The following is a 26,982-nucleotide window of genomic DNA, read 5'->3' as shown; positions in this document are numbered from 1 at the left end:
CCTCACCATGGGATTTCCCTGATGAGAGTTCATTAAGATACTCCATCGTTCTGCTGCCTGGTAGCCACTGTGTTTGGCCAACTGCCTGCAGAGACCTGAAACGGACTCGAGCCCCTTCACACACCCGCACACCCTAGATAGCAGCCTCTTCACCAGCAAACACATGCTCTTGTGATCAAGAGTCTCCCCCCTGCCTTCTAGTGCCTCTATGTCTTGAGTGCCCTAGAGATAAGACCCCCGTAGGGCTGAGCAAACCCTATTCTTTTGGCTTGAATTAACCAATCCAGCCCTTGTCTGGGAACCCCAAAGCACTCCACCCAGGGATCCTGATAAAGGACTACGCCCCAGGACCTGCCTCTCTCGCTTCTCCGCACCCTGCCTAGACCTCCTGCGTGACCCCTCCAGGCGTGCGGTGTACCTCCTCCGGGACCTGTGAGTAATAAATTTCTCTACTTCCGTTTCTGTTGTTGACCCTCCACTGGCCATCAGTTGCCCTGTCTTCACTCACATACGTTAATTTCACAAAGTCACAACGTCCCCCCTAACAGCTGGGGAGTAGGGAAACATGGCGGTCAGTCACTGTTAACTCGCCCTGGCGCTTGGTCCCCAACCTTGTCACGCCCTCTGTGAACATGTGACTGCCCTAGTCTGAGCTTCCCTGTAAGCTCAGTTGGCGGGGGGCGGTGCTTTCTCATGCTGACCCAGCCGCCCTTCATCCACTTCCCTCTGCCCAGGTCCTCAGGACTCAGGAGGCCCAACCACCCCCCTCCAACCCCTCATCATCCCCTCTCCGCTCCACCCCCCAGCAGAACCGTCCTGTAACCCTTGCTGAAATCGGTTAATGCTTCGGAAGTGACATAAACAGTGACTTCGCCTGACGTCTCCACGTTAGTCTCTCCTGCATCATATTTCAGTTTCATCAAATATTCATAGCGGGCTCACAGTGCAGCAGGAGCTAGGCTTGCAGAGAGACTTGATGCCTTGAGGGCGTTTCACAACAGGAATGGGTCGGTACCTGCCTTCTTGGACCAGGGGCACAGGTGGAATCCAGCAGACAGGGTCCCTTCTTCCCAGCTCCTCTAGGGCTCAGTCAAAAAGTCATCGCACGACTTCTGCCCACCATGTAAGGGGCAGGTTGAGGAGGTCAGGAACTTGCTGGCCAGAGGCAGTGGGGGACCACTGAAGGCTGAGGGTTGTGTTAAGAAATTCGGGGAGGGAGGGATAACGTGGAGGGCCAACAGGGGCAGGGCTCAGCCTGTGCCCAGGCAAGAGGACTGGACCCACGCGGTGGAGGCAAGGGTTGAGCACCCGGGCCCGGTGCGGAGGTGACGGCGTGCTCTTAGGTGACCGCACACGAGGCTGCAGAACCGGTTCTAGTTTCCGACCCGGGTCACGGGGCTCAGGAGTCTGACCCGCGTCTATGCCCAAGCACCCCACCCCGACCTTGCAGTCCTGGGGGATCATTCCGACGCCCCCCCCACCGCCACCCCAGGCAGGCAGGTGCGGAGATGCGGGCAGAAGGAACCTTCTCGGAGGCCGCCCGACATCTGGAGACTTCTGCAGCCAGTTGCGAAACCGATTGGCTTTTGGCTTTTGCAGCAAATAATAAAAAACAACCCGGCGTCGCGGCAGCGGGTCGACGTGCCTCGGCCGCCTTCCAGGCCCGGAGGGAGAGCCCGGCCAGGCCCACGCATGCGCGGCGCTCTCAGCCACCAACCAGGACTACAACTCCCGCCGTGCCACGCGCGCGCATAGCCCCGCCCCCGCCGCGCCGCGTGCCTCCCGGAAGTGGAGCCCCGGGCTGGGGGCGTCTCCGACCTTTGCGCAGCGGCGGCGGCGGCGGGAGCCGGGAGCCAGATGCGGTCGAGCGACGCCGGAGATGGCTTCGGCTGGAGGCGGCGACTGCGAGGGCGCCGGGCCCGAGGCGGACCGCCCTCACCAGCGGCCTTTCTTGATCGGCGTGAGCGGCGGCACCGCGAGCGGCAAGGTAAGGGGCTGGGCGGCGCGGCAGGGCCTGCGAGTCACCCTGGGCGCCCCCGAGACTCCGCGCGGCCTGTCGGGCCTCAGTCCAGAGGGAGGCCCCCGCCTCTAGCTGCCACGAGGTGTCCCCCCGCCCACCTCCCGGGCGTGGACAGGGCCGGGGGCGGAGGGGCTGCGGCCGCGGCGGGCCAGGCGGGGAGCGGGTCGCTGGACTCCGAGGCTCCCCCGCAAGCTCCCGGCTGGCCTGACCGCTCGTGGTCCGGGTCCGCGTTGCCCCCGCTGATGCAGCCCAGCGCCCTCCCCGCCAGGCGCAGCCGCTGACCTGGCGGCCCCTCGGGAGCTGATGCGCCGGGGTGGGCGTCTCCAGGCGGGGCTCCTGTTTGTGTTTCCCAGTCCACCGTGTGTGAGAAGATCATGGAGCTGCTGGGACAGAAGGAAGTGGACCACCGGCAGCGCAAGCTGGTCATCTTGAGCCAAGACAGGTTCTATAAGGTCCTGACCGCGGAGCAGAAGGCCAAGGCCTTGAAGGGACAGTACAACTTCGACCACCCAGGTAGAGGCCGTGGAGGTGGGGAGGGAGTGGGGGAGGAGGGCTGACCGGAGACTGGGTCCAGAGTTGGCCATGGATGGGGAAGAGGCCTGGCTGGTTGGTCCCTGGTTAAACCTCTGTGGAGCGGATTGGGGGTTAAGCCGGGGGGTCTCTTCTGTGCCCTCTGGGCCCTGCAGGAGCTCCAGGCTCCATCGGTTGGAGCCGGTCAGGAAGTGTGCACCTCAGAAGGGCCTTCAGGCCCATTGCTCTGCCACAGTTGTGGTCGTGGAGAAACCTAAACGTCTTCTTGCTATCAGGGGCCTGCTATGCAGACCGTGTCCACTGGGGCAGGGTCCTCGAGAGGCCAGCAGTGGGTGAACAAGAACCAGAGGCCTTGAAGCTCCCTTTCCTGGTCTGGTCAGGGGCCAGGGGAATAGGTGGAGAGGGGGTGGGTGAGGGGGATAGCCATGCTGCCCCTCCCTGCTGCTAGTAGATGATTCTGCCCAGTGGCCGGCTCCGGTCCTCATCCCTTTCCAGGGGACACATGGGGAGAAGGTCCGAGGAGCGTTAGTCTTTGTTATTTCCCAGAACTAGAAGCAAGACGCCTAGTTCACCTACCTGCCGGAACTGGCTGATCAGGAGATCCGTGTGTTCAGACTTGTGGGTGGGACAGCGGCCCAGGTGGTGGCACTGCCCCGAGGCAGCAAGGATAGGTCCAGCCTGTGGTTTGCAGAGGGCCCTGCAGGTGGAAGCCATGGGGGCTCCCCTGGGCCAGATGTTCCTTAGCGTCGTTGGCAGCACCCTCACCCGCACCCAGCAGACCCCAGGGGCAGAGTGAGTTCTCAGCACAAGGACTTGTCCTACCTTCTGTTCCACCCCTGCAGATGCTTTTGATAACGATTTGATGCACAGGACTCTGAAAAACATTGTGGAGGGCAAAACAGTGGAGGTCCCCACCTATGATTTTGTGACCCACTCAAGGTAAGTGGGCGGTTCTGGGGAGGAGAGGGCTGTGTGCAAGGGGCTGGTGAGGACACCTCTCCCCGCCCTGGGGCTGCACCCCACTGGTTCCCGGGATAGCCCCCCTCATCCGGGGCCAGGGTCTCACACTAAAGGCAGGCCCCTCCCCTGGCCCGCCCTACAGGCTCGCAGAGACCACGGTGGTCTACCCCGCAGACGTGGTCCTGTTCGAGGGCATCCTTGTCTTCTACAGTCAGGAGATCCGGGACATGTTCCACCTGCGCCTCTTCGTGGACACCGACTCCGACGTCAGGCTATCTCGGAGAGGTAAGGCGGACGCGGGCCCCTCTGCCCCTGGCCGGCCCAGCCCCAGGCACCGCCCCCCGGTGTCTGCAGGCCCCTGCTCTCTCCTGTCACTGCAGTTCTCCGGGACGTGCAGCGGGGCCGGGACCTGGAGCAGATCCTGACGCAGTACACCACCTTCGTCAAGCCGGCCTTCGAGGAGTTCTGCCTGCCGGTACCGCCTTCCGCTTGCCCGGGGACCTCCTTCCCCCCCTTGTCAGAAGGCCCCCCGGTGCCCGTTCTGTGAGAGCCGAGTCGTGGACGGACGCAGTCGGCTGTAAACGTGGAGAAGTTAGCCGCTCGTGCTCATGGTCCCGGGGAGCGGTTCTCAGCTGGGAGTGGGTCCTCTGTCCTTCGCACCCCTCCTCCCCGTGCCAGGCTTCACCCCATGCACCGGCATCACCTCCTCCCAGGCTCTTGTCTGCATCTGTCCAGGGCACTGCTCGTCCACTGCCCACACTGTCCTCTTCTCCCCCCAGCCCTTCTGAACGGGGGCGGGGGTCTCTGTCAGCTGCCAGAGTGCTGTCTGGTGCACACTAGGTGCTTAAAAACTTCCTCCACACCGTGTGTTTCTCTGGGGTGGGGGAAGGTCCGGCTGGCGTGCAGAGGAGGAATTCACTGTGTGCGGCCATCTGTCTTTTCCTCCACCTCACCTTTTCACTGGATAAGATTATGGAGAGATTTAAAGGGAAATTTCACAATATTTTGATTCCTAAAGGGAAAAGTGAGGCACAGAGGAATTAGAAGCAGGATTCCTGCTTTAGATAAATGGGACAAAGGAGTTCTGTTCTTGCTAGTTCATGAAAACATTTTATTTTACATTCACGGTCTTGGAGTTTCTAGAAAATGATTAGGAAATTGACTGTTGTGCAGCCTCTTATCCCCAGAAAGACACTTTTGAAAAGTAGGTCATTTACCGTGAAGCTCTGGATGCCACGTGTGACCGGGTGCCCCTGGATGGAGGCAGAAGTGTGCTCGGGCAGTCCCTCCCCGCCCCTCCCCTTCACGGGGAGCCACGGCGAGGTGCCTGAGTTACCCATGTCCGCCCCCTAGGACCTTTCTTAGCCCTTTCCTGGTCGCCCCCCGCCTGCCCCCACAGCCAGCAGAGTGGCCCAGCCCCGTGGGAGTTTGGCCCTGGGTCTCCTCTGCCTGCAGACAGGGCTGCCCGGGGACCCAGTCTGTCCCCATTCCTCCCGCCCCCGCCGCGGCTCATCTCTTGAGACAGGCCTCCTTGGCCCAGGTCCACACCCCGGCGGCACTCAGCAGTCTGCGGGCCTCCCTCCGCTCATTCAGAGGTGCCCCCCACCCCCCCCAGCAGCACTTGGGGTCCCTCCTCGAAGGCACCATAGGTGCCCGGCAGGAGTGGGCTAGTCGGCGGGGGAGCAGAGGAGGGGCGAGGCAGGAAGGGGAGCAGGTCCCGCGACGTCCCTGCCTGGGGCGCAGCCCTGCTCTTGCAGGGCTCTGCACCCTGTGTGCACTGGGAGGGCACCCCACTTCAGCTGGCGCGGTGCTCACAGAGACCAGCATCTGGGAGCGGCTGGCAGACACGCGCCATCCCTTCCCGCTGCTTCCGCTTGGCTTCCCTCCCTTCTTGGCTTGCGGTCTCTCACCTGAGCCCCTGCCCCCACCTCCTCACCCTTCATGGTGGCCCGCGCGTGCGCCCCGCATCTAGGCCCAGGCACGCCGAAGGAATCTCACAAGACCCTCCTTTTCTTGCCTTGCAGACAAAGAAGTACGCAGACGTGATCATCCCTCGAGGGGTTGACAACATGGGTAAGGAGCAGGCCTGTGCCGCCCCCACCCCCCAGGGCCATGCAGCAGGCACGGCCCAGCCCGTCCAGGTTACTGAGACGCCCCCGGAGGGTGAGGCCCATCCACATACATGTGTGGCGCAGGTTTACAACACACTTAGAACACGCAACACATTTTACACCTTAAAGTGACACAACGTACAATGTCAATTAAGTTTCAGTAAAGGAGGGAAAAAAAAAACACGGAGGACTGCTTGACAGGGAGCCCCTTGTTGGCAGAAGTATCACACCTAGGGTCAGTTAATAGAAGCCCGCGCCACCAGGCCAGCCTCAGCGGGCACCAGTCTGCCTGCTGAGGCTCAGTGGCAGGCGGACGCCTCGCGGAGGGAAGCATGCGCCTCGCGGGTGACGGCGGGTGGCAGCTGGGTGGGCGGGCGGCTGACCCCGCCCGTGTCCCCGCAGTGGCCATCAACCTCATCGTGCAGCACATCCAGGACATCCTCAACGGCGACATCTGCAAGTGGCATCGCACGGGGGCCAACGGGCGCAGCCACAAGAGGACGTTCCCGGAGCCGGGGGAGCACCCCGCAGTGCTGGCCTCGGGCAAGCGCTCGCACCTGGAGTCCAGCAGCAGGCCCCACTGAGGAGCGGGCTGCTCGGCGCCCGGCGGGCCCGGAGAGGACACGCGGCCAGGACGGGGCGCTGTCGGGGTCCCGGTTAACTTGGGAGACCTGGACGAGTCGTCCAGACCGTGTGACAGGTTCTCTGCCGGCGGCCCTGACCTCCTCCCCCGCTTCCTCATGTCACGGGGGCTGGAAGTGCTCTTCGCTGCTGAGAATGGCCACAGAATGTGTGGTACGCGAGGCCCATGTTTGGGGGAACGATGAAGAAACAGCCCGGTCACCGTGATTTTGACGGTGAACCCCTGGCGAGAGAGACTAGCGTGACCTGGTTCACGCACGTGTAACTGGAACACAAGTTTGAAGAGATAAGCCTCTTCCGTTTTACTTGTTACACAACCACACGTTTTCTGTTTACTCTGGTTTCCTAACACCATGCTCGCTGTGACCTAGTAACCCAACTTCATGACCCACTGGCGGGTCATGATCCTGGTACACACTGATCTGGTACGCAAGGAGCCACGGAGAGGCGTCCCTCCTTCTGGCCTGTGCTCCGAAGGCAGAGCCAGGAGGGAGCCCTGGGGAGCAAGCTTTTCCTTAACCAGCACCACACACATAGCTGGGGCCCCCTGGCCCAGCCAAGCCCAGCCCAGCCCAGCCCGCCTGCTTTCCTGCCAGCACAGCGTCTGGCTCGGCACCCCAGAGCCCGGGATGCCATCTGGACAGGCCCTTCCTAGTGTCGCCCATGGCCAAGGCGTGTGTGGCTCGGGGAGGCGGCCCACAGTGGCCGGTCCCTTGTGCTTGCCCAGTGACCTTGCCTCCCAGACGCTGGTGGTCTTGTCCTGGTTTGTCCCCCTTCCATGTGGCAGCTGTTCCTGTAAGTGGTCCCTCCCCGTTGCCGCCAGCTGTCGAGTGCTAACTAGTTACACAGGGACGTCAGGTGCGCTTGGCTGAGCTCGAGGGCTGGTTTCTGATGACTGTGATGGTTTTGTCAAGTTTACTGTTCTTTTTGGAGAGAGAACCAATAAACAACACCAAATGTGAATTCCAGTTTGTCCCTTTTTAATTACATTAAAAAGGGCAGAATCAGGACCAGGAAATGTGTGGATGACAGCTCACCTCTCGGCAGGCTCCCTGGGTGGGGGTTGGGGATCACCAAGAGGAGTCACGGCCGGCCTCCCCCAGCCCCCTTAGGCTGGCGTTCCAGGGCTCACGGGCCACTGAACCATGAGGGGGAGTTCCCAGGGCCTCACTAGGTCAGCAGGAGCAGGGGCCCGGGTTGAGCCCACCACCAGCCTCTGTGAGCAAGACTGGGCCGCTAGAACCAGCCCCTCCCTGCCTTTTCTCGGCAGTGGCGAGTCCCACCCAGCAGCTCCACACTCGGTGAGCGCACGGGGCTCTTAGAAGGCGGCAGTGAAGAGGTGCTCTTTATGATCAGGGAAAACAGACTGCTGAAAAGGAGGTGCCTGTCAGAGGGCCGTTTCTTCGAGACCAGAGCAGAATCCCAGCCAAGCCCATGTCTCCACCAAGCTCAGAGTGGCTCCGCCTGCCTGCAGGAAACTCCCGTCCAAGACCTTGTCCGCACCCAGCCCTGCTGCCCGTCGGTGAGTCCACGTCCCGCTAGTATTTCCGGATCAGGATGTCCCAGCTGTCTTTCCAGCGAAGGGCCTTGAGCTCACTGGGTGACAGTGACCTGTCCCCGTAGGTCAGCGGGCGCAGCATGTTGGACACGTGACAGGCGGAGGTGAACCAGGCCACGACCAGGGCCGTGAAGAGGCTCCTCTGGAGCTGGGACCTACTGGCCCGGAGCAGAGCACGGTGTGGGGGGGCTGGCCCTTGCCATGCGAGGTCCCCTCGGCACCCCGGCCAGAGTGTCAGCCCTCGTCAAGTCCTGCCAGACCCACTCAGCGCCGCTCCTCACTCGCTCTGCTTCCTGAACCCCAGCTCCTGCCCCATCTCAGCAGCAGGAGCACAGAGCTCCTCCTGAGCTGCTCCAGGCCCCCTCTGGTTTACAGGCCCCCTGTGTATCTGCTGGGCCCCACGTGACCCAGCCACTGGCCGCCCCATGCCTCCCTTCCCTTTCTCTGTTCTGGTGTCCTCCAGGCCGAAGGTCCTTCCCTGCGCGTATCCCCCAGCTTCACCTCCCACCAGCCTTAGCTTCGTGCTTGGAACCCCATCCACACCACGCTGGAATCACCATTCGTGACTCCCCCGGACCCCACCCCCCTCCCGACCCGGGGCGCGTGGCTGCCAAGGCCTGGTACCTACCTGCACAGGTGGTCGCCGACGTGCTCCAGGACCACGGGCAGCAGCAGGATCTGGAAGGTGAGTGCCGGCAGGTAGTGGTAGAGGAAGAGTGTCTTCTCCATCAGGAAGAAGGGCAGGTAGTTCACGGCCCAGCCACCGGCGCACAGAGCCCCAGCCAGCACCCAGCGCAGCCAGCGGTCTGCGGGGGAAGGCCGTCTTGAGCCAGGAGGCTCTCTGCCGCCGGGCAGGCTCACCTCGTCGTCCACAAGCGAGCCCGTGAACTCGCGGCCCCTGCTTTCTGTCTCCTGTCCCAGCCCCTCCACCGCCTCTGGAGGAAGAGCAGACTGTGTCCCGAGAACCTCCTGGACTTCCCACTGCCCCTGCCAAGCCCGTCCTGAGACGCCAGCCCTGGGCCAGGCTCAGCTCACTCCTGGTTCCCTGAGGGTCTCCCAGTCTCACTCCTCAGGGGGCAGGGGCGGGCCTGCACCATGCACCTGCCCAGGAGCCGGGACTACTGGGGAGAACGACCAGCTCAGCTGAGCCCAGAGAGGGCGCCTCCCCGCCCCTGGCGGCCTTTGCGGCCCACCCCGGCGTTGGCTCCTTTCCCGTATCAGGATGGTTTTTAGGGGGTTTCTGTTCTTGCAAACCAGCCCCCTCCCCCCCGTGCCTCCTGGCAGCTCTGTCCCATCAGCCACTTCCAGGGGTGCTGGGGTTAGGGAGCAATTCAGGCCCGACACCTGCATGGCCCTGGAGAAGCCTTGAGGGTGACACGGGGACTGGAGCGTAGCATCCTGTCTCTGGGGAAGAGACAGAAGTGCCCTTGGGGCAGAAACAAGAGGTGGCCCCAAGGCCGCACTTCCTGATGCGGCCCCGAAGTACACGGAGTTCTGGCCTGAACCAGAGGGACGGGGTGCAAGAGGCGCGTGGGCCGCGGCACAGACCCTCGGGGAGGTCGCAGACTCTCCTTCTGCGTCTGAGCAGGTACCAGACGAAGAGCAGGGCGTACACCAGGGTGGCGAGGCTGGCCGAGGCCCAGATCACGATGTTTCCGAGCAGGTGGATCTGCGCCTGTGGAAGGGAGAGGCTGGGTGGTGTGGTCCAGGGCAGGCACGGGCGCTGCCCCACCCTCAGCCCTCACAGCCAGGACGGACGTGCAAAGGTGCTCAGCTCTGTAAGTGGAATCAGAGCCAGGAGTAGATAGGGTTATTTCTGGACAGCAGAGAGGAGGGGGACAGGGACGCTGATGCAGAGTAGCAAGGCGCTGAGACCAGAATGTCCTCAGTGCCCGCTTCTCAGCAAGCCGCGGCCCCCCACGTCCGGGGGGGGGAAAGGGGAGTGCACCCCCCAGCTTAAGTCATTACTGGGCGCCGACCACATGCTGTGTTTGCCCCTCCAGGTGAAGACACGCTGGACAGGGAAGCAGAACACTGACCGGCCTGGACACCAGGTGCCAGGTGGGAAATCAAGTGGGATGGTTTTAAAAACCACGTCGGCCGGGCATGGGGAACCACACGCTGCCATGGCAGCAGCAAAGCCGGGTCCCTCCCTGCAGACACCTGGGGACCTGACCCCTCGGCACCTCGGGGGAGCTCGGGCCCCGTGCTGCCAGAGCACTCGGAGAACAGCAAGCCCTCGGCTTTCACCAGGATGGCATAGGAAGGCCGGGGCTTGGGCGGATGCAGTGGCTACTCCTAACATCACAGGCCTCTCAGGCGCGGGCCAATTGCCCGCAGACGCTGTGCTTACACTGGTCCTGGGGTGCAGCCAGTAAGCGATGTTTGTGTCCAGCATGACCCAGTCCAGCGGCGTGGAGCTGTACTTGTGTTCTGAATCATCACTTCTCACCGTCAGCATCCGCCACTGCAGACAGCAGAGGCCACCGGGAATCACCGGACAGCCAGATGCCCTTCATGGCAAGGGATCTGCCAGGCGGCGGAGTAAACCGCTGCCCCTTTCATGGGGGCGTCCAACCTCAAGTTCACTCAGGTCACCCGCAGAAGCAGCCCAGGAGGTGCCTCTGCCGGGCTCTAGTTTGTGGATTAAGGGATGGGATGGGGCGGTAAGGGCGCCTTGACACTGGAGACGCTGAGTGCCTAGTGCCGAGTTCCCTGGGGCTGCGCCGTGTCGACCTGACCTGGGAGCAGTGCCACTGCTGCGTGTCTCCTCGCCTCTTGACAGTTACTGCCAGCAAAGCCACACGGCAGGAAGGCCGGGGGGCCGGGGGCTGACGGTGCCAGGCATGACACAGACAGAGGACAGAGGGCAGCAGCCCTCCCTGCCGAGTCAGGTCCCAGTTTGAAGGCTGATGCTGAGCAGACCGCGTGGCCTTCCTGGCGAGGGGCAAGGTCACCCGCCCCTCTGCCCGCCCGTCACCTGCAGCTCGGAGAATCTGGCCATGAAGCTGAGGTTCCTGCTGATGTCCACCTGGGTTGGGGAGTGCAGCTCCAGCTCCCTCTCCTTCTGCTCCTGGCCTGGCAGGCACACGGGGACCAGAGGACGCGAGCAGAACCCGGTCAGGGAGCCGCCCAGGGCAGCCGCCGCTGCTTTCCAAAGAACCCACCAGACACGGTCCGCGGTCCCCCACCCGCCTGGCCATCTTTCCAGTCAAAAGCTCTCCTTGCCCCGCCTTCCGGTGGCACTGCCCCCCTCGCCCACCAGACAGCTCTCACCGCTTCAGCCCTGCGAGGGAGTGGGGGAGGGAGGGAGAAGGTCCGCAGTGGGGCCTGGAGCCCGCGGGCTGCCCCGCCCCCAGGAGTGCTCACTCCTGCCGTAGCGGTGCTCCTCCACGTTCCACACGGTGCTTTCATGGTAGCCCCAAAACAGCTTCTCCCCGACCACTTCCAGCTGCCGAAAGCCCCAGTCTGGGAGAGGCACTCCACTCAGCTGGCAAAGCAAGATGGTGGGGGGATCGTGATGGAGGGCCTGGGCCCACCCAGCTGGGGGGACCCCACCCCAGGTCACCCACAAGGGCAGCAGCTCTCCTCTGGGGAGCTCGTGCCAGGGTTCAGTTCTGAGCAGTTACAGAGACCCCGCAACCCCCCACAACCCCCTTCAGTCCGTCCCTCTGGGCAGGACCAGGGAGGCAGTGTCGCTGACCTTGAGGATGGCCGAGGTGTTCACATGCACAAAGCGGACCTCTGACAAGATGGTTTTCCAGACATCCGTGTCTGACTCCCTGTTCACAATGTCCTGTAAAAGCAGGTCTGGGCCATTAGTTCACTCTTTGTCAGATTTCCTTAAATGTAAAAATAAAGACCAGTCACCACGGTGAGACTGTTTGGTCTGATATGAGGGGACAGTCCCCCAAGGGAAGCTGACACGGCTGGTCCCAGACAGTGCCGTCGACTTTATTCCAGAGGTCTGTGCGAGGTGCTGGGGGGTGGGGGTGGGGACACCACCCTCCCCCAGCGCAGATACCGTTTCCAGTGGGGATTTAAGGATGATACTCCTCCCTGAGCTTCTGTGATGCCTACTCCCTGAGACCTCGGGCCAAACATGAAGATAGTGCAGAGGAAGGTCAGAGACTGTCCCCGCAAGACTGTGCCCTGAGCGGGGTCTCCTGGTGATGGGTAATAAAGAACTCACACTGGAAGAGCTTAGCACTGCCGGGTTTAACTTACGGGTGCCTGGCACCACCCCGGGAGGTCCAATGGCTACTGACAAGCCAGCACCCGAGGGGCTGAGCAGGAGCAGGACAAGGAAGCCACACCCTCTGGTTGGCCATCCTCTCTGCCCATCATGGAGCTTCAGGTCCTTGAAACAGGGGCAGGTGGGGCTGAAAGGGGCTGAGGCACAGAGAAGGGGTCAGCGATGGGCCTCACCAGAGAGGGGAGCAGGCAGGACCTTCAGGACAATCCTGGGGACAAGGAGCTGGGGTGACAACCACATCAGAGCAGCCTCGGGGGAGGGGCAGAGGCAGATGCACGGCGCACCCGTGTGCAGCGCCCAGCACCCGGGCCCCGCTGTGCACAAACACAGAGGCGGCCTTCAGGGCCCCTGGCGTTGCATCACAGCATTGAGAACTCATTGAGGGGCTGGTGGTACGAGGCAGCGGCCATGGAGGCTGAAGGGGAGCACACCTCTCCCAAAAGTAAGCCCAGTGCGATCACGGCCCTGCTGCTGCGTTTTGCACTCATGACCCTGACTTCAGACGGTCCAGCAGCCCAGCCTCGGAACTTCCCTCCTGCGGCGTGGCCCAGGACGAAGTGTGCCACCCAGAAGAGCCGATGGTTCACCCGCAGGAGGGCCCGGGGCCCAGGGGGACAGTGCCAGAAATTGCTCCTCCATGGCCCTGCCTGTCCCCAGGGAAGGGTTGATTAAAGAGACTCCCGGGGTGCCCAGGCAGCTGGTCTGAGCCGAGCTGTGGGAGGGGCCTCCTCCCCACAGCCCTTTGAGACCCACCCACTACCCTGCAGCTCCTTCCTGGACACAGGAAAACCCCCTGGCTCCCCTTCTCTGTAGAACAGGGGGTCACTTGTTCCACTTGCGGTTCGGAAAGAGCCGTGATGCCCGTGCTCAAGAAGGCCAGGAACTCACCAGCCGCCAGAGGTTCTGGGGGGGCATGGAGATGTTGTAGTCAACGTAGCAGGAAACCTCCTGCGCGTGGGGGCTCAGGGGGGCTGCAACGTCGTGCCTGGAAAACCAAACAGCGCTGCTGGGGGCGCCCCAAGCTCTCCTGAAAGGCACTCACTGTTCTTTAAGGAGAAAAAAACCACTTTTTTTCAGGAAACAAAGCCAGCTCAACCTTCAAGCACCTTGGCTGCCATTCCCCAGGGCGCTAAATCCCTCATGGAGGGCAGAGGCCCTGCAGCGACCATGCCTCCAGGGATGCATGTGATGGGGAAGCAGGGGTACGTCCATCTAAACCACGGGCTTACCATCCCCTTTGCAGAGGATAAACTGAGCCGGGCGCACAGCCTGACCACTGGGGGCTCCCTGACGCCAGGTCGTGGAAATGGCTAGGGCACCAAGAATACTGTTGCAAAACAAGCGCCCAGGGACATCAGTTCCCCTTGTTCACTTTCAGGGAAACCATGCCTGATCGGACTTTGCACGGGACCACATTGGGGGAGGACCCACAGTGAGCAGTAAGGAAGAGGCCCTCATGACACTGGAAAAGTCAAATATGACTGCAGGCCCTGTGAGCACCACAAACAACACTGACCCCGGTGGGCACAGTGCACAAGAAACGCTTTTGGTGCAGGGACATTTCAGCTGACCCCTGAATACAGTGACTACATGGGGGCTTTCCTGGCGGCTCAGTGGTAAAGAATCTGCATGCCAACGCAGGAGACACGGGCTCTATCCCTGCTCCAGGAAGATCCCACATGCTGCAGGGCAACTGAGCCCAAGCTCTAGAGCTTAGAGACTGCAACTACAGAGCCCATGCGGCACCACTGCGGAAGCCTGAGCTCTAGAGCCAGTGCTCCGGAACAAGAGAAGCAACCGAAATGAGAAGCCCAAGCACCACAACTAGAGAGTAGCCTGCAGGCAACAATGAAGACCCAGTGCAGCCAAAAATATAAATGAATAAAATTATTCTTTAAAAAAGTGAAAGATAAAGAACATTACAGCATACTAACACATATATATGGAATTTAGAAAGATGGTAACGATAACCCTATATGCAAAACAGAAAAAGAGACACAGAAATACAGAACAGACTTTTGAACTCTGTGGGAGAAGGTGAGGGTGGGATGTTTCAAAAGAACAGCATGTATACTATCTATGGTGAAACAGATCACCAGCCCAGGTGGGATGCATGAGACAAGTGCTTGGGCCTGGTGCACTGGGAAGACCCAGAGGAATCGGGTGGAGAGGGAGATGGGAGGGGGGATCGGGATTGGGAATAAGTGTAAATCTATGGCTGATTCATATCAATGTATGACAAAACCCACTGAAATGTTGTGAAGTAATTAGCCTCCAACTAATAAAAAAATTAAAAAAAAAAAAAAAAAAGTGAAAGAGTGGGCCATAGTGGGGATGGCAGTGGGGTCTGAGCTGAAGAACATTCCAGGCAGACAGAGTGAGCAAAGGCCCCAGGGAGGCTGCACGGGGTCATTTTGGGACAGCAGGGGGCTAGGGTGACTGGCATGAAGTCTACCAAGGAGTTCGTGGGCTGGGTCCCAGGGGGGCCGGCAGCCAGGGGAGAGTGGGGAGTTATTCTGAGTGTGACAGTCATGCTGGATATCCCTGGAGGCTCTTGGCAGAGACGTGAGGTTGGTCAAGCGTGAGTTTTCAGACGGAAAACTGCCTCTGTTTTGCAGAGGGTGCCTGCCGTCTGCAGAGGGCGGGCGATTCCCAGCGGGACTGGGAGTGAGGGCAGGAGGGACTGGAGCCCCGTGGATTTCCTACCCAGGGATGGCAGAAGGGGGAGAGGACAAGGTGGACACAGTGTGGAGAGCCCAGGTGTCCAAGGGGGGAGGGCAGGGTCCCTAAGGCCACGTGGTTGACCCAAGAGGCCAGGTGGAAGGACAGCAGAGGTGGCCCAGAGGTCAGGTGCTCTGCCCCCCAACTCATGGCCTTCTTGAATTCGCTTCTCCTTTCAGCACGTGCCCCTGTCTGCCAGGACACCCCACACATCACTCTGGATGGGACTCTCCTTTCCAGCCCATGCGCCATCACTGAGGTCTCCCCTCCCCACCCTCGACACCTACTGCAGACCGGCACCCGAGGCGGTGATGCAGGCACGCCTGCTCTGAGCAGCGGCAGGGACTCACGTGTTGAGGAGACGGGTGGTCATGCCATGCACCAGCTGCACGACATCGCCGTGCCGCACAGGCCTCGGGGGGTTGTTCACCACCAGCTGATGCCTGGAAGAGAGCGTGGCCAGGCTCGTGGGTTCCTCGCTCAGGCTCTGTGGAGTCTCACAGCCACCCTGTCAGCCTGTTCCTCGTACAAGGTGAACGTACACGTTTTATTTAACTCTTTTCTGAAACTTCGGGTCACTTCCCACGCTTCCTGGCATGACCCCCTTTGCCATCATCACATTGACTACAGCTGTGCTGTACTTCAATTTAAATCTGAATTTGTCAATAAGGAGTTCATGATCTGAGCCACGGTCAGCTCCTGGTCTTGTTTTTGCTGACTGTATAGAGCTTCTCTATCTTCGGCTGCAAAGAATATAATCAATCTGATTTCAGTGTTGGCCATCTGGTGATGTCCATGTGAACAGTCTTCTCTTGTGTTGTTGGAAGAGGGTGTTTGCTATGAGTGTGTTCTTTTGGCCTAACTCTATTAGCCTTTACCCTGCTTTATTCTGTACTCCAAGGCCAAATTTGCCTGTTACTACAGGTGTTTCTTGACTTCCTACTTTTGCATTCCAGTCCCCTAAAATGAAAAGGACATCTTTTTGGGGTGTTAGTTCTAAAAGGTCTTGTAGGTCTTCATAGAACTGTTCAACTTCAGCTTCTTCAGCATTAGCAGTTGGGGCATAGACTTGGATTACCATGATATTGAATGGTTTCCTTGGAAACGAACAGAGATCATTCTGTCATTTTTGAGACTGCTTCTAAGTACTGCATTTCAGACTCTTTTGTTGACCATGATGGCTACTCCATTTCTTCTAAGGGATTCTTGCCCACAGTAGTAGATATAATGGTCATCTGAGTTAAATTCACCCATTCCAGTCCATTTTAGTTCACTGATTCCTAAAATGTCAATATTCACTCTTGCCATCTCCTGTTTGACCACTTTGAATTTGCCTTGATTCATGGACCTAACATTCCAGGTTCCTACTCAATATTGCTCTTTACAGCATTGGACCTTGCTTCCATCACCAGTCACAACCACAACTGGGTGTTGTTTTTGCTTTGGCTCCATCTCTTCATTCTTTCTGGAGTTATTTCTCCACTATCTCCAGTAGCATATTGGGCACCTACAGACCTGGGGAGTTCATCTTTCAGTGTCCTATCTTTTTGCCTTTTCATACTGTTCATGGGGTTCTCAAGGCAAAAATACTGAAGTGGTTTGCCATTCTCTTCTCCAATGGACCATATTTTGTCAGAACTCTCCACCATGACCCATCCATCTTGGGTGGCCCTACATGGCATGGCTCAGATCATGAACTCCTTATTGCCAAATTCAGACTTAAATTGAAGAAAGTGGGGAAAACCACTAGATCATTCAGGTATGACCTAAATCAAATCCCTTATGATTATACAGTGGAAGTGAGAAATAGATTTAAGGGACTAGATCTGATAGACAGAGTGCCTGATGAACTATGGACAGAGGTTCATGACATTATACAGGAGACAGTGATCAAGACCATCCCCAAGAAAAAGAAATACAAAAAGGCAAAATGGCTATCTGAGGAGGCCTTACAAATAGTTGTGAAAAGAACAGAAGTGAAAAGCAAAGGAGAAAAGGAAAGATATACCCATTTGAATGCAGAGTTCCAAAGAATAGCAAGGAGAGATAAGAAAGCCTTCCTCAGTGATCAATGCAAAGAAATAGAGAAAAACAATACAATGGGAAAGACTAGAGATCTCTTCAAGAAAATTAGAGATACCAAGGGAACGTTTCATGCAAAGATGGGCTCAATAAAGGATAGAAATGGTATGGACCTAACAGAAGCAGACGATATTAAGAAGAGGTGGCAAGAATACACAGAACTACACAAAAATGATCTTCATGACCCAAATAATCACGATGGTGTGATCATTCACCTAGAGCCAGACATCCTGGAATGGGAAGTCAAGTGGGCCTTAAGAAGCATCACTACAATCAAAGCTAGTGGAGGTGATGGAATTTCAGTTGAGCCATTTCAAATAATAAAAGATGATGCTATGAGTGTGCTGCACTCAATATGCCAGCAAATCTGGAAAACTCAGCAGTGGCCACGGGACTGGAAAAGGTCAGTTTTCATCCCAATCCCAAAGAAAGGCAATGCCAAAGAATGCTCAAACTACTGCACAATTGCACTCATCTCACACGCTAGTAAAGTAATGCTCAAAATTCTCCAAGCCAGGCTTCAACAATATGTGAACCATGAACTTTCAGATGTTCAAGCTGGTTTTAGAAAAGGCAGAGGAACCAGAGATCAAATTGCCAACATCCATTGGATCACTGAAAAAGCAAGAGTTCCAGAAAAACATCTACTTCTGCGTTATTGACTATGCCAAAGCCTTTGACTGTATGGATCACAACAAACTGTGGAAAATTCTGAACAATATGGGAATGAATACCAGACCACCTGACCTGCCTCTTGAGAAACCTGTATGCAGGTCAGGAAGCAACAGTTAGAACAGGACATGAAACAACAGACTGGTTCCAAATAGGAAAAGGAGTACGTCAAGGCTGTATATTGTCACCCTGCTTATTTAACTTATATGCAGAGCTCATCATGAGGAATGCTGGGCTGGATGAAGCACAAGCTGGAATCAAGACTGCCAGGAGAAATATCAATATTACCTCAGATATGCAGATGACACCAACCTTAATGGCAGAAAGTGAAGAAGAACTAAAGAGCCTCTTGATGAAAGTGAGAGAGGAGAGTGAAAAAGTTGGCTCAAAGTTCAACATTCAGAAAACTAAGATCATGGCATCCGGTCCCATTACTTCATGGCAAATAGATGGGGAAACAGTGGAAACAGTGGCAGATTTTTCTTTTTTGGGTTCCCAAATCACTGCAGATGGTGACTACATGAAATTAAAAGACGCTTACTCCTTGGAAGAAAAGAAAAGTTATGACCAAACTAGGCAGCATATTAAAAAGCCATTACTTTGCCAACAAAGGTCTGTCTAGTCAAGGCTATGGTTTTTCCAATAGTCATGTATGGATGTGAGAGTTGGACTATAAAGAAAGCTGAGGGCCAAAAAATTGATGCTTTCAAATTGTGGTGCTGGAGAAGACTCTTGAGAGTCCCTTGTATGGGAGATCCAACCAGTCCATCCTAAAGGAGATCAGTCCTGGGTATTCATTGGAAGTACTGATGTTGAAGCTGAAACTCCAATCCTTTGGCCACCTGATGTGAAGAGCTGACTCATTTGAAAACACCCTGATGCTGGGAAAGATTGAGGGCAGGAGGAGAAGGGGACGACAGAGGATGAGATGATTGGATGGCATCAGTGACTCAATGGACATGAATTTGAGTAAACTCCAGGAGTTGGTGATGGACAGGGAGGCTTGGCGTGCTGCAGTCCATGGGGTCGCAAAGTGTCGGACATGACTGAGCGACTGAATTTAACTGTACTGCACTTGCTAGGAACGCTGCTGTGTCCCTGACCGTGGGCTTCTTGGCACAGAGCTGGTCCCGAAGCTACGAGGAGGCCAGGGACTAAGGCCAGGCTGTCCCCCGACCTGTACTCACCTCCCGGGGTCCTTGACAATCCACCAGTTGTTGACGTCCTTGAAGGGGTAGCAGGTCACCTGCTGCTGGTGGGAGCTGCCACGGCCGTTCTCATATCTGCAAGAAGAGGGTGCACCTGCGGGTGGGGAGTCAGGGGCCCACGACCTCCCCCCAAGGTCCCTACACATGCCACCCAGCGAGGTGTCAGATATGTTTCCATCCCAGAGGGGCTGGTCCCTCCAGCGATGGTATATAACGAGACTCAATGACACCAGGTTCTGAGAGCTCTATTTCTTTTTTTTTTTTTTAAAGGTTTATCTTATTTATTTATTATTTGTTTGGCTGTTCTGGGTCCTAGCTGTAGCTTGAGGGATCTTCCATCTAAGTTGCAGCATGTGGGGTCCAGTTCCCTGACCAGGGATTGAACCCAGGCCCCCTGCATTAGGAGTGTGGAGTCTCAGCCACTGGACCACCAGAGAAATCCCCGCTCCATTTCTTTCAATCTCAGAAGCTCTTGGTAACAACAAAAATGTGAAAAACAAACAAACAAACAAACATGTTATAACCTCTGGATTGAAAACATGGCTTTCCTTACTTACATCATAGGGTAGGTGCTCTGGTGAGAGTGAAGCCAGCAGGGCACGGGTTGGCCGAAGACGTTCTTCAGGGTGACCTGGGAACCGAAGGCCACCTCCAGAGGCTGGCCTTGCGTGACCCTTGCCAGCCCACCCTGAGCCAGGAGCACAGGGGTGGCCAGTGAGGGAGAGAGAGAGCACACATGTGACACCCGAGCCAGCCCCCTGACAGCCCCTCCCATCTGGGCCACAGTCACACCATCAGCTATGGTCACGTGTGACATAATCCTGGCACGTTACACATTACCAGCGACTGGAGGTGGCCACTGGGGAGGCGCTCACCTCACCCTCCCCTGCTTGTCCTTATTTTATTTTGGGGCCATGCCATGTGGCATGCGAGATCTTAGTTCCCCGACCAAGGATTGAACCCAGGCCTTGGCTGTTAAAGTGCAGAATCCTAACCACTGGACCTCCAGGGAACTCCCCGCACTCGTCCTCATTTACTTCTTACCTGTAGCCCGTGATAACAATTACATCTGACTAACTCAAGACATGGGTGAGTTAAGAAATCTGTCCGAATACTCAGAGAATTTGCCATCAGCAGAGCCGGCCCTTAAGAGCAGGTCTGCCGACTTCAGGCTCTACATTCCTGACACCTCATTTGAAGCCTGTTTTTATTTTTGCAAAGTGAGTTGCATGAACACCAGAAATATGTCTGTCCCGTGCAGCCTGGCACCTGCCCGCAGGTCACACTGTGGAAAGCGGACCCCTTGTCCCCTCCCACGCCACTAGCACGTTCAGAATTAGTGTAGAGAGAGTGAAGACATGCCTCACTTCCACAATTTGGTTTTTCCTCTGATGCTCACTTGGGGTGGTTTACGTTAAGAAAACCCTGAGTCTAGTGTGGCCTTCTTTCTAGGACGGCACTTTTACCTCCAAGCTGGCCTGGAAGGCACTGGACATGATCTGGTCGTGGGGCCCGGAGCGGTAGAGCAGCAGCAGGTGGATGTAGAAGAACAGCAGGTACACAAGGACCGGGAGCACCACCAGGGCCACCACTCGGGCGAGCAGGTGGCAGAGCACACGGACCTGCCAGAGGATGGAGGGGACATCACCCGACCCGGGGGAAGGTGGGCCCCGGCCAGTCGTCCTTTCAGGGTTCTCATCTTGCTCCCCGCCCCCCAACAGCCAGCCCCACCTCACCCCCGACCCCACCATATCTCTGCCCTGCCCTCAGCTCCATCCCCACCCCAGCTCTGCCTCCTGCGCCCCCAGGATCAGCCTAACTCCGACCCCAGACTTACACCCTTGATCCCCACCAGCCCTGCCCCCAGGCCAGCCCCACCCCACCCCTTGGCATCAGCACCTACGTTTGACAGCGTCTGGTCTCCTATCAGGTGCCAGGCGTGGACAGCGGCAACCCCAAGCACCAGCAAGTATGTGAACACACCCACGTACTTGATGCTAAAGACACAGGGTGAAGAGGAAGTCAAGACGAGACACACGTGGGGGGCGTGGCTGCCGCCCCAGACCCAGTGCACCAGACTCACCCAACTGCACAGGAGCAGGCCATGCCCGTCAGCACCAACCAAAACCACCATCTCGGGGAGAAGGGCCTGGAGCAAAGCACAGAAGCAGAGCTGAGGCCTCGGAACGTTTCCCCTGAAGGTCAGAGAAGGCACGGCCGCAGAGATCTCAGCTGGCTGTGCCAAGCTCCGGGTACAAGGGAAAGATTTCTCATCTCCCCGAAGAGCAGTCCTCCTGATACAACTTCTCCTTTGGGTCAGAAGATGTTTCCACTTGGTTTACATCATAGAGAGATGAGAATTATTTATGAAGTCAGGAGCCAAGAGCCAGTGGAGGTGCCTGGGGCAGCTGTCCCCTGTGGAAAGGTATCAGACCTGCTCAGGTGGACAAGCCCCTGGACTCCTCTGCCTCATTCTCCATACCTGTCTTTCTGGGAGTTGGAGAACTTCAGGTAAGACAGCACAGCCAACAGATTGAAAAATATCAGCACTGATTCCAAAAGCATTAACCTTGACTGAGTGATGAGGGCGTTCTCTGTTGGGAAAAGGACACGGGCATCAGGTGTCAGGGAACAAGGGTGACTGTCCACAAAAAATGGTCCTTGCCAAACGTCCCAGAGTGTGCAGGGGGGCAGTGGGCGCTCGACCTGGCTGGAAATTACTGGCCCTTCCTGAACCTTCGTTTTCCTCATCTGTAGGAGAAATACCACCTCTGCAGGGTGCCTGGACATTCTAACACTCTGTGGGCATGGGCCCCAGTTAGGGTTGTCACTCAACAGACATGAATTTGGTTTATTTTCATCTGACTTAACTTCATTTGTTCACAGACGTGGGCTGAGAGAGTCCCCTCTGAGGTATATCCACTCATTCCTGAATCTCTGTCTCCACTGGTCAAGGTGGGTAGGGGGGCAGGGGAGGTTCTCATTCAAGGACAGACTGGGTTACCAGGGGCGATGGTCAGGGGGTGGGGGGCGCGTACATAGGAGCATCATTTGGGCAACCCCGCTACATGTTGGCTGCCCCTCCACAATGTCACAGTCTGAACTATGTCCTATGCACAACCCCCGGCCTGAGAGTGGGGTGACTCCCAGAGTCTGATCTGGACACCCTAGACGTGCTTCCTTCTGTCCTGAGAGTAGCAGACATGGGAGGGGGCACGTCCACTAAACCTCGAGCCCTCCTGGGCCACAGAGACGCAGACAGAGGTCAGCGCTGGGGTCGACCTGGCCCCCCCGGAGCAGGCAGACACCTGGGCCTCACCGATCAGCATCAGCAGAGCGGCCCCCGTGGCGGCACAGTGAGAGAAGCCGAGCTCCCACACGATCTCATAGGCCATGGGCACCGACAGGGCCCCCGAGAGGGCCGGCAGCAGGCGCAGGGACCACACAGGCACGTTGCTGCTGTATTCTGGAAGAGCAAGCACAGCGTGGCTGAGCGCACAGGGCACACAGCCCCCCTCCCTACACCGCAGCGTCTCCTCACACGGAGCCTCCTCACACGTGCCCATGGACCACAGCACAAGTCTGCAAGGATGGGTCTCATCAGGGACCAAGTGTGCAGGCCACAGGTTCACGTGGTCGAGGGCCGGTTCTCAGTAAGTATGCGATGATGCTGAGGACTCGGAAATGAGTTAACGCTTATTTACAGATTTACCCAATCTGTTTCCAAAAGCACTGCGGCAACACACGTTTATGTACAAAAGGTACTTGCCACATACAGTGGCATGTACAGATGCCATGTACAGTGTGTTATGTGTACCAAAGACCAAGGAAAATATACTTACTACAAGTAAGCACTAAGGAATTTACTGGACTTTTTGAAATTCTTTCTCTTGTACCCAAACTATTTATCATACCCTGGATTCAGATGAATAAACCGTAGTTGTTAATCTCTAGGATAGTTACCTCCTCTCAATTCTAATACGTGCACATTAGTAAGGGAGAGGACAATGATATTTTACCTGCTCCAATTCTGTTCCACAGAAAGTTACCATCAAATCCTCCTAAATAACCTAAAACAAAAGATGAATCAATAACTATCCTGTTCAGTAAATACTTCTGAAGCACCAAACTGCAGCAGGCATCAGGAGAACAATGATAAAGAAAAAATAAGACCCACGGAGCAACTAAGCCCATGTGTCTGTGTGCAGCAAATACTGAAGCCTGTGCAGCGTACAGCCTGCAACAAGAAGCCTCGGCAATGAGAAGCCCGTGTGCCACCAATGAAGACTAGCCCCGTCTCGGCACAATTAGAGAAAACCGGTGCAAAGCAATGAAGACCCAGGGCAGTCCCAGATAGATAAATAAATAAATAAAATAAGACACTGCTTCTGCTGTCATGAACTTCCATGTTTAAGTGCTAAAGAGCCACTTCTTTTACTAAGGAATCCTACCTCCCAAGGCCAAAAGCATGTGGCCAAACGGTGGTCCACTGCCATCCAAAAAGAAGATCCGCTTCATGTAAAAAGAGATGTACTGCCCGTAATACACTTCATCAAAACTGCAAAGCAAACCCATGTTATGTTCAGCTAGAGATCTTAACTGTACACAAAAGGTATGAGGATCAATGTACACCTTTGCTTCCAAATGACTTTGGAGAGTGACCAGTCAAGGTTGGATCTTTTGCCCCAACTGCATGGCATCCCTAAATATTAAGACACATGTGCAGCACCACACATCCACAAGGATAGGGGGGAAACGCCCCCCAGAAGTTGGGCATTCAGGAGGCTTTTCTGACACAGATTCTACTTCTCTCCCTGCGTATAGGTTAGGATGTACCACGAGCCAGGCTACCAAAGGCCTCCTGGACACAAAGCTGATCTGGCTGTCTACCTGCGTGTCTGCAGCTGAGAGTCAGAATCAGAGCTGGTGACCCAACAAAACAGTTGCAGGTGCAAAAGGGAGAGGTGCCAACTGCAGCAAACCTCTTTCAGACAATCAGGGACGTTTGCTGACACAGAGGAATTGCTGTCAGTTCCCTAGGCATGATGATGCTACTGTGATCCTGTGATTTTCAAGAATCCTGATCTTTTAAAGATACTAAATTGATCAATGAATGAAATATAGTGTCTATGATGTGCTTCAAAAAAACCCACTGCAGGGAGGGAGCTGGCTATGAGCTGGTAACTGTTGCAACTGGGTGACTAATATACCATTCTCTGTACTTTTGTATATGTTTGATGTTTTCCATAATAAAAAGTTAAGTGAAAAGAAACACATATATTAATCAGATCATTAACAGCCCTTTAGTAATAACAACAATCATTTCTCATTATGACAAAGAACACATACTCTACCATCAGTGAGGACTTGCTTCCAAATTCCTCAGTCTTCTGCCCTCCATTCTCCGGACTGTCAAAGGTCACCCATCATGGTTACTGCACCTACTACTGACCTACGGGGCAAGACTGAACAGGTGGACTCTGCAGGGGCTGTCCTGGGGACAAGCTGGTCTCTCCTCTAACTGCCAAGACATCCATCACCAAGGAAGCCCAGAAGTTGGCTCTCCCATTTTATGGGGCTCAATAAGGCACTTCCAGCCATCAATGCACTGAAAAAAATTACAGTTCCTTCTGGAAGCCCCCGGAATCGAGTTGCTTGACTTACACCACGGCCCTTGGATAGGCAAGCTGCCACAGTCGGCTCAGCAATCCCACCGCGGTCAGAGCTACCATATTCAAGTTCACCTCAGCGGTCACCACCACAGGGTGCTGCAAGAATCCCAACATCTTGCAGAAAAGCAGGCGGGGGGAGGAGGATGCCCTGGAAAAGCAGAGGAAAAGCTATCATCAACAACACCGGTGGCTCCCTTGCAGGCTAGGAGGAGGCTGTGACATCAGGACCCTCTTTCACCGGCAGTCACACGCGGTGAGGTGGCCACCTCAGGACTAAAGAGTCCCTCACTCCCACACCACCTGAGGAGCCCTTCCGGTCAGTGACAGCGTTGGACCCCCGGGCCCCTGTCCACCTGAGCAGTGTGGCCGGCTTACAGCCGGTGACCTCCGTCCGCCCCCCAACCCCCGAGACTCAGAGCCTACCGTCTGCGCCAAGGGCCGCCCTCCCGTCGCGCCCCCTTTCTCACCTGAGGGCGCGTCTACATCGGGCACCCCATTTCTTTCCCGAGGCTCCCCCCATCCCTCGGGTCCACTTTTCTCTGGAGGCTGCCGGTGCCGTGGGGGACCCCCTCCCCCGCGTTCTCACAGCAACGCCGCCTCTGGCCTGCGGCGGCCCCCTTCTATCCTCAGGGCGACAAGCTTCCCTCCTGCCGCTACGTCGGCCCGGGGCACCCCGTTCTCTCCCGGGACCCTGTGCGCCCTGGGAGCCCCGCTCCTCTGCCCGGCACTCCGCTTCTCTCCGGAGGGTTTCACCTGCCCGGGGGACCCGACTGGGCTCTGGGCCCCGGCGCCACAAACGTACTGCTGTTTCTTCAGATCCCCGCAGAGCCGCTCCCTGCACCTCAGACCTTCCTGGGGGCGGGGGTGAGCGGTGAGGCCGACCGTTGGTAGTGGGCGAGGCCGCTCGGCACTCTTTGCTGCCCACTGGCCGGCTCGACGCTCGACTCGCCGCGCCTGCGGGGCCTGCCGGGGCGCGGGAAGGGGCGGGGTGCAGCGCGCCTGCGCACTGGGCGAAGACGGCGCGCGCGCGCGCGCACTGGGCTAGCCGAGATCCCCGGAGGGTTGTCAGTCTTTTAAGCCTATGACTCCCGGCTGGGGAGTCCAGGTTCCTTTGCGCCACGAGATACACGGCTACATCTGTTAAACGACACAGTGCGACCGTATCGGCTTTTCGATCGGTGTGACGCGGAGGCCCATCCCCGGCCCGGCGGTGCCCCCCACCCTCCGGCCCGAGGGGCCCCTCCGAGCCTGCTCTGCAGCGGGACACGGCGTCTTCCGGTCAAGCGAATGACCCAACGATTAACGGGCAGGAAAGCAGCTCTGCTTTTTAGCCTACCTTCTTCTATCTGGGAGTCAGTACTCCTGGACGGGCTTTCCTGTGCCTCAGCGGTAAAGAACCCGGCCTGCCAATGCAGGAGAGGCGATTCGATCCTTTGGGTGGGGAAGATTCCCTGGAGAAAGAAGTGGGAACCCACTCCAGTATTCTTGCCTGGGAAATCCCATGGACAAGAGGAGCCTGGCGGACTACAGTCCATGGGGGTCGCAGAGTCGGACACGACCTAGCGACTAAACTCCCAGATGGAAGGGTACTTACTACAAGTCTAATAACGAATTACGATTCTTTCCTGCCTTCCCCGTCACCCAGCATTAGGTAGTGCAGGTGACTCACACGGGCTATGTAGAGGGAGGGAGCGCAGGCTCACCTGCTTGCAGCCAGAGGGCGTCCTAGGCCCTAGAGGAGTGGGGCTGGGCTCTCAAAGTAGGGGCCCTCTGGTCCGGAGGACCCAGGGCCTCCCTCCTGTTGGCCCACAGGCTCCCTCAAGGCCAGGCTCCTGGGAGCAGGGAACCCAGGGGCCACGCCTGCCCGGGATTTCTTTTTGGAAAGTGTTAAACTTACTGAATGTGTAAGTTTCCTACATCCTCACCTGGGGCCAGGCACTGTGCTGAACGCTCCCATGGCCTCTGCATCCACAGTACCCTGCCCAGTAGGTACTGTTTACAACCCACATTTTATAATTATGAAAATTGTGGCTCTGGGCAGTGGTGTCTTTCCCAAGGTGACCATCTAGTGGAGGGCAGAACCAAGGACTACCACTCAAACCCAGATCCTAGCTCTCCATCCTTCACGGCCCACACCTGGCTTGCTCTGCTTTCCTAGCCCAAAGTACCGCAAAACTTTGTACTTTATTACCTCTCCTATTACAGCAAAACAAAAGGGACATTAGAAGTGGCAACAAAACACAAGTCAAGCACTTACCTTCTGTGACCCAGCCATTTCACAAGGGGAGTGGGGTGAGGAAGGGCAGGGGGCAGGCAGTGCTAATGTCCACCCACTGGGAAGACCCACCTTAATAACCCCAGGCTTCAGCCCCTCCTCACCTCACGTTGCCCAGTCTCTTAATTTCTACACAAGCGGAACTCTTCCATTTCTACTCAAATGACATGGTCGAGGAACACACAGCCTAACAAAGCATGTTTGGTTTCAGTGGGTCTTTTTTTTTAAACTTTTTTTTTATTTAAATAAGGAGAATTCTTTCATATGGAAAGAGC

At 56.9% G+C, this 26,982-nt stretch overlaps 2 protein-coding genes across 6 annotated transcripts; one reads left to right on the top strand and one right to left on the bottom strand.

The window, feature by feature from the left end:
- Positions 1-1,776: 1,776 nt before the first annotated feature.
- On the top strand, positions 1,777-7,227 carry UCK1 (uridine-cytidine kinase 1). Of its 3 annotated transcripts, none has more exons than XM_043469890.1 (7): positions 1,777-1,987; positions 2,348-2,533; positions 3,394-3,490; positions 3,654-3,796; positions 3,892-3,986; positions 5,536-5,584; positions 6,025-7,227. In XM_043469890.1, exons 1-7 carry the CDS (start codon positions 1,858-1,860, stop codon positions 6,204-6,206), a joined length of 882 nt encoding a protein of 293 aa, XP_043325825.1. In that variant the 5' UTR covers positions 1,777-1,857; the 3' UTR covers positions 6,207-7,227. The 3 variants fall into 3 exon arrangements, with proteins under 3 accessions (XP_043325825.1, XP_043325827.1, XP_043325826.1); XM_043469892.1 differs by having other exon boundaries at positions 1,778-1,987; positions 2,374-2,533; positions 3,723-3,796; XM_043469891.1 differs by having other exon boundaries at positions 1,781-1,987; positions 2,374-2,533.
- POMT1 (protein O-mannosyltransferase 1) lies at positions 7,224-25,430 on the bottom strand. 3 transcript variants are annotated; one of them, XM_043469887.1, is made up of 20 exons: positions 25,235-25,430; positions 24,425-24,580; positions 23,212-23,318; positions 22,780-22,830; positions 22,080-22,226; positions 21,243-21,354; positions 20,844-20,909; positions 20,664-20,757; positions 20,227-20,382; positions 19,318-19,448; positions 18,740-18,835; positions 15,149-15,241; positions 12,966-13,062; positions 11,526-11,618; positions 11,192-11,312; positions 10,803-10,900; positions 10,176-10,289; positions 9,371-9,497; positions 8,451-8,628; positions 7,224-7,977 (listed from the first exon to the last, which is right to left on the bottom strand). In XM_043469887.1, the coding sequence occupies exons 2-20, from the start codon at positions 24,544-24,546 to the stop codon at positions 7,803-7,805; spliced, it is 2,178 nt and encodes a 725-aa protein (XP_043325822.1). In that variant the 5' UTR covers positions 24,547-24,580; positions 25,235-25,430; the 3' UTR covers positions 7,224-7,802. The 3 variants fall into 3 exon arrangements, with proteins under 3 accessions (XP_043325822.1, XP_043325823.1, XP_043325824.1); XM_043469888.1 differs by having other exon boundaries at positions 25,186-25,380; XM_043469889.1 differs by lacking the exons at positions 22,780-22,830; positions 23,212-23,318; positions 25,235-25,430 and having other exon boundaries at positions 24,425-24,560.
- Between the last annotated feature and the right edge of the window lie 1,552 nt (positions 25,431-26,982).

This window comes from Cervus canadensis, chromosome 5 (genome assembly GCF_019320065.1).
Source record: "Cervus canadensis isolate Bull #8, Minnesota chromosome 5, ASM1932006v1, whole genome shotgun sequence".
NCBI lineage: Eukaryota > Metazoa > Chordata > Mammalia > Artiodactyla > Cervidae > Cervus > Cervus canadensis.
This window is presented reverse-complemented; position numbering and strand designations above follow the sequence as displayed.